The sequence below is a fragment of the Haliaeetus leucocephalus genome, unplaced genomic scaffold, assembly GCF_000737465.1.
Source record: "Haliaeetus leucocephalus isolate CR32 unplaced genomic scaffold, Haliaeetus_leucocephalus-4.0 Scaffold848, whole genome shotgun sequence".
Taxonomy (NCBI): Eukaryota; Metazoa; Chordata; class Aves; order Accipitriformes; family Accipitridae; genus Haliaeetus; species Haliaeetus leucocephalus.
Window position 1 is genome coordinate 11,294,254 of NW_010973284.1, and position 6,486 is coordinate 11,300,739.

The 6,486-nt window shown below is 37.4% G+C and overlaps 1 protein-coding gene across 1 annotated transcript in view; it reads left to right on the top strand.

The window, feature by feature from the left end:
* The window catches only part of FAM73A (family with sequence similarity 73, member A), a 41,256-nt gene extending 38,108 nt beyond the window's left edge, over window positions 1-3,148 (top strand). Inside the window, exons 15-16 of the mRNA XM_010582546.1 lie at window positions 1,185-1,301; window positions 1,630-3,148. Coding sequence (XP_010580848.1) covers window positions 1,185-1,301; window positions 1,630-1,848 — 336 coding nt within the window. The 3' untranslated portion in view covers window positions 1,849-3,148. The remainder of the gene's footprint in view (window positions 1-1,184; window positions 1,302-1,629) is intronic.
* The last annotated feature ends 3,338 nt before the right edge of the window (window positions 3,149-6,486 follow it).

Here is a 6,486-nt window from a genome sequence, read left to right on the forward strand (position 1 = left end):
TTTGCATACCGCAGGTGAGGAATCTCTGCTCAAGTGATTGGTACTGACACTTTTTTCTGATTCTAAGAATAGCTATTTGCGTGACTCCTAACTGCTAAAGACATATTTCGTTGTAAAAAAAGTTGCTTCCAATGGCAGTTGGTATTTTGTAAAAGGTTCTCAGCTACCATTACGTCTTCAGATTTGAGATGTTACATCCCTGTGTCAATATGGTTGGGAATTTTATATAAATAGATCTTTTCTACACTAGTTTATGTAAAGGGTTTATATCTCCAAAATAGATGTTACAGTAACCTATTATTTTCATCTCTATTTCAATGCACAACTGCCTTACTCTGTAGTTCCTTTGTATACTGAATTCTCAATATTTATAAGTTTGTAAATGTGTGAGTAACTTTACTCCTTGGGACTAGTTTCATCAGTGCTGCTGGAGTCATTCAAAAGTGGATCAAGTTAAGCACCATGGAAGTCTTTGTGAGGGAAAGACTAACTGTGCCACAAGGAATTTGATGAACTTAAATTTACATACGGACAGTTCTTTATGTGGTATTCTATGTTTTAATTTATGATTAATTTCTATTTTTATTATTTTATAAATTAACTGATGTTGTAAAATAATAAATATATGTTTATGAGTATATAAAATAAACTGTACATTCATATATGATATATAAATTCATACTATACTATATTATATTTTATGAGTGCCTGTAGGTTGTAAAAGTAACAACAGGATGGACATTCACGGATATTTTACGTTTTTTCTTTAGACTTAAAGATGGATTCTTGTAAGGTGTAATTTTTTTCCATTCAGAACTGTGCAGTTAGCTTACTTTTTTGCAAGTTTCAGCTCTACACAGTGTATAGGGGCTCAGACAGGAATAACTGAATAAAATTATCTGATCTGTCTTGAGGGAGTCAGATAGATTGTTCATGATCTTTTTGGGATTATGCCTATTAATCTTAAAATGTTTAAAATACAAAGTACCACTGAAGTAAAAACCCCTTCTAAAAAAATCATGACATTTGTTTGGTGCAGTTGCCCTATAACTTAAAGGAGTTCAAGTTACCACAGCCCTGAAGTAGTAGGTGTTTTAGGCTTTTCTGAAGACTTAGTTTTATGTAATAAGAGATCTAAACTAAATTTACTATGTAACTTTTGTCTACAATTTTTATATCACTAGGTGCCTGATGGATTTTTTGCACATTTCTATGCTATATGTGAACATATCAGCCCTGTTTTGGCGTGGGGCTTTTTGGGTCCTAGAAATTCCCTTTATGACCTATGCTGCTTCTTCAAGGTTTGAAACTTTTCTGTAATTACCACTTATCTTAATTTAAAAAAAAAAATATCTTCCAGGTTAAAAGAAATTAGGATCTTATTTATAGGCATACATTTGCATTTTCCTAAGATTAAGACTAACAGTAAGAAACCATGAAAATATTAACTTTTTTTAAGCCTAGAACTGTTTTGCAAAGTCTATTTTAGTGCACTTCTATCTTAGCACCAAAAGAATACATAAATGGATGTTTTTATGAAACGTGTAAAAGAAATAACTAGCATTGCATTCTTTTTTTTCTTCTTGTAAGTGAATGCAAGTTTTTCCTTTTTTTTTTTTTCCTCACTAGGATCAAGTGCTTTTCTTCCTCAAAGACATTTTTGATTTTGAAAAGGTGAGATACTCAACTATGGAGAGTTTGGCTGAAGATCTTATGCAATTATTAATTCGACACACTGAACTTTTAATGGCCTATCTTGGAGCAGATTCACTACGACATGTCAGTGCTTGCGTAAGTGGTCATGGGCATGTCATGACCAGTGGGCTCTTAGAAGCAAAAGTGCAGTAAGCTTAAAATCCATGACAAATGAAATGTAGTGCACTTTGACGTACTCCTTCTCACCTTTCTCTCTAACGCCGAAGCTATCATTGCTGTTACTGAGCAAGCATCTGAAAATGTATCGTGTTGCTAAGCATGGAAGAGGACTCAGGGAGGTTAAATGTACATCTATGAAAAGAACTGGTGAGCATATTATTGTTTATACCTAAATTAAATTTGCAGCTCAGCTGTCACTGTATTTATACTTAATGTATCCCAAAGCTTTTTTCTGTAATATTTGGGTAAAGTTTATTTATGAAATACTGTACTTTTGCACAGATAATTTGTAAGTGAAGCTGATGGAGTTGTTTCCTTTAAAGGCTTATAGTACAAAATGTTCATTAGAGAGCCTCCAAATCATTGTGTGTCTAGATCTAGGTGTTTTGACTGGGATATCTGCAGTCTGATCCACGTGACACATGCAATAAAGTAATCACACTCACAGAACTGAACGTGTTGCCACTGCCCTGATTACATTTGTGGGGGTGTAAGCAGTCATTTTGCACTACAGTGTAATAGAGCGATGCAGGAAATACAGGCACCATTTGGGCAGGAATGACTTCCAGTATGCATTTTTTACTTTATTTTGTTTTAAAATATCTAAACATTGTGAAGGTGTTCAAGAGCACTTATTTATATTCAAAAAGCTATGTAGCTTCACCAATTAATTTAAAACTTTTCCTTTTTCTAAAACTGCTACTGCTTTATATGGTGGTAAAGTAATACCATTCTCAGTTCATAGCATTTCAAAATAGATTTTTAAATGAGGATGTATGATGAGATTTGTTAATCATGAAACAGAATCAAAGGCAGTTTTTTATAATTAAAAGCATTTCCATCTTCCTCCCTTCCCTGTAGGAAGTCAGATGTCTAAGAGGAAATTTAAGCAATTGTGGCCATCTATGTGCAATGCAAAAGTGTAGCTCAGGTTACGGAACCCTGAACTTTAGATGAAAGCACAGCACAGTAAGAAGGCATGAGGGAACTTGCCATAACATTTTTCCCTGTGATAGAGATAATAAATAACCGATGATCTATAATCCTTGGATTTCTGTAAACTGAAACAAAGTTTCATAGTTAGCTTAGGCTCTTAAACTACGCTTACATATGCTTTGCCACACAAAGCCAGGCCACAAGAATCTATCCTGTGTCAAGGAATACAGAGTAAGTAATTAGAGAGTAATTCTAAATATTCAGATACTTGAGAAGCACGTTGTTAAAATCTAGCATATTGAAACAAACTTTGATTAGAAACATTTCAGCTTTTGTTGCAAACACCACCCAAAATGATGATATTTGAAAAGGAGGGTCTGTGTAATTCCATAGATTTTACTGGAGCTGACATTTTGCTCCTGTGTTGTACTCGTTTGATAAATACAAAAATGATGAAAATGTGTCATATGACTTGTGTGAAATGCCAACTGACTATAGTTTATTTAAAAAAAATTACATATATATATATATATACTTCTATGTGTAATAAAACAGAAACTCCAAATGCTGCTGTTGGCCTATTTCCACCATTCAAGTTGCTGAACTTGGCATCATGCTCCATGCTATAGTTTTTTCTCCACAAAGTACGTCTTCGGTACTGGAATGTGAAGTTTTTTCACCCATCTCACTTAGCTTAAACACACTTATCTGCTCAAAAGCATCTGTATTTTGGCATCTTTTTGCAAGTCTATGAATGAAACTATATGGCACCCTAAGGTGTCTCATTGGGTTCAGAATCAATAGGAATAGCTGGAAATAGAAGTAACAGAGTAAATGGCGTATTCCACAGCAAATGCACTACCTGGAGGTTGCAATGTGTCGAAGGAAACTGTCTGCTGTGGTTTGTGTGGTCTAACAAAATGATATGAAGATAATTACACCTTAACATTCATCACAGAAAAACAGAAATGTACTTTTTCACAGAAGTAAATGTGTATTTAAGTGAGCAATTTTCATCTTATTTATAAAAAGCTCTTGAAGAAAGTGCAACCGCATTGCACATGAGATTGTAAATGTTTCCAGATAGTTTAGAAGTCGATCTTCTGTCAAAACTGAAAGGATTTTTTTAAACAGGAGAGTGAAAAAGGGCTAATGAAACAGCAAAATATTCAGAAAATGGGTAAGAACCTGATAATATCTGGCTTAAACAAATGTATCCCTTTAAAACAGGAGCACTTCCATGCACTTGTAGAGCTCTCAAAAGTACATAGAATCAGGTTGGAAATTGAACCGGTGTATTTCCCATCCAAAATAAGAGTTACAGTATCTGGTTGCTGTAAGATACCACCAACAAATATTTGATTCAGAAACAGTTAAGAAAGGAAGAAAGAGAGAGAGAGAGGAGGAGGAAGGGAGAAAAAGAGCGAGGAAGAGGGAAATGTGCAGGTACATCTGGGTAGGCTTTTGATCTCCGCTGGGTCTTTTTGGACCTTTTCCCAAAAAGCATTCATATATTGTGTCCTTCCTAACGCCAGAGACAGAGCTATGAATTTCAATGGGAGATAGCTGTCTCCTTGTAAAACAGAACTGGAATCAGTGCGCCTATAACCCAAGGTTTATACACCTTAGCTGGAAGGCGTATAAAGAATATCTGTTGATAACCAGCCGTATGGCTTAAGAATTTCAAAAGTCTACCATCGTCTTTGAAAACACTAGTGCCAGATCTGCACCAAAGCAATGATAGTATGATGCAATTCTACTTTCATGAATTCATAATCAAAATCAGAATTTAGTTTATAATCTCTAAATTTTTAGTTTTGAATGCCACTTTCCATGCTAATAAGAACAAGCTAAATTTAAAAGCCATCCTCTTCTGCATAACTGTACTCCTAAAATCAGAAATGTTGACTGTGTAGGGATTATACAAGAATCAAATATTTATATCATTTGTAATTTAGTTGTAATAATAATCTCACTTTTAATGTGTTCTTAATGATTATTATACTTCACTTTTGTAGTCTTTGGTTTCTGTCAAACTAAATGTGTCAAATCAAGTGTCAAGAGTAAGCGTATTTGTGAACTTTCTATTGCCTAAATGAACTGCAGCTGTGTATATTAAATAAAATATTTCAGTGAAACAACTGTTGCTCATATAACTGTATCTAAAACTTGAATTTGCACAGTTCTTGAAATCTAATGCAAAATTACTTAATATGTCAGGAGTTTTGATACCAGTTATTCATCTTGAAATTGGAATTTGCTCCCTGAAATCCAACAAAAAACAACTAGTACAAAATGTGTTATGTACATGAAAAAAAATGGAATGGGAACAGCTTTTGAGCTGTCCCGTTTAAACTGCTTTTGTCAACCTGTTTAATTTTGCTTCTATGAAATGGTCCGCAGCATTGGTAAATTTTCCACACATAGGCCGGTGATCCACCAAAAAGCCAAACAGTGGTGTTTCTAGTCTTGGAAAGCAAAAAGCGATTCAGCCAGACACCTTAATAAATGAAGAAACCCGCAACCTAAGGATGGCTATCATGCCTTGGAGGCATGATGCAGGCAAAGTAGATGCAAGTAGTGTGACACGGGCAGCGGTTGGGCAGCTGGCGAGATCCCTGCCTATGGCACTAATCAGAATGGTTTAGCTGTGTCCCACTCTCTATGCCAAACTGTTGTTTCTTTTCTTGGTTTTAGGGGGTGAGCTTTTTCAGGATTATTTCCAAACCAAACTGCTGCAGTGAGCTCCAGTCGTGGAATGAGACTTCCTTTGTGGGGTAATACAAGTAATGAAATGGAAAACCTAAGCTGTCTAATCCTTACTGCTGTAGAAGGACGATGTTGTATTTGCTTTGATCTGCCCAAATTTGTTTTATGTGTTACATATGTTCATCTGCTGAAAACGGTTGTTTTACCGAGAGTCGAAAGCCCTGCCTTAACTGAAATCTTGTGCCTTTGCTTCAGAAACACTAGTGCAGCTTTTGTGAGGGTGGCACTGGGGGAAAGTTCCTGTGCTGTCCTTCAAAAGACAAACACGTTTTGTGTTTTAACTTTGACGGCCATTGTCCAGATTTGCAGAGCCTAAGGGCACGTGGTTATCGTCCTAATATTTATAATCCAGCTGAAAGTTAGGCTCCAGTGTAGCAGACACAATACAAGTGAGATAGGAAAGAAAGAAAGAAAGTCCTGCCACTGGAGACCTTGCAACTGAGCTTGTAGGAAACAAGTCGTCTTTAAGCAGGAAAAGGAACGTATTGAGGTGTCATAAACCCGTGTTTCTGCCTGTGCTTTGTAAAGTTTCCAGAGAAAGGCGCCGCTTTAAACCGAGCGCGCTCTCCGTTCGCAGGTCTGGCACTGGCTGAGATTCCTCTCCGCTCCATCAGCTAACTGTCACATTACTATTATTAGTCGATTGCTCTCCCTGTGCCATAAAGCGACCCGGGACCTCACCGCCGTAGGTATAAAGCCTCCCCGCCGGCAGGGCATGAGCCAGCGGCGGGGGAGCGCTCTCTGCGTGGCCGGCGCTTCTCGCCAGCTCCGGGGCGGGGGTCGGGGGCCGGGAGCCGAGACCGGCGGTTCGCTGAGGCTGCGGCGGCGGCGGTAGGTACGCGGGGGTGGCGGACCCCTGCCGTCACCTGCGGCGGCGAGCTCTGGGGATGTGGCCGTGAAAAAGCC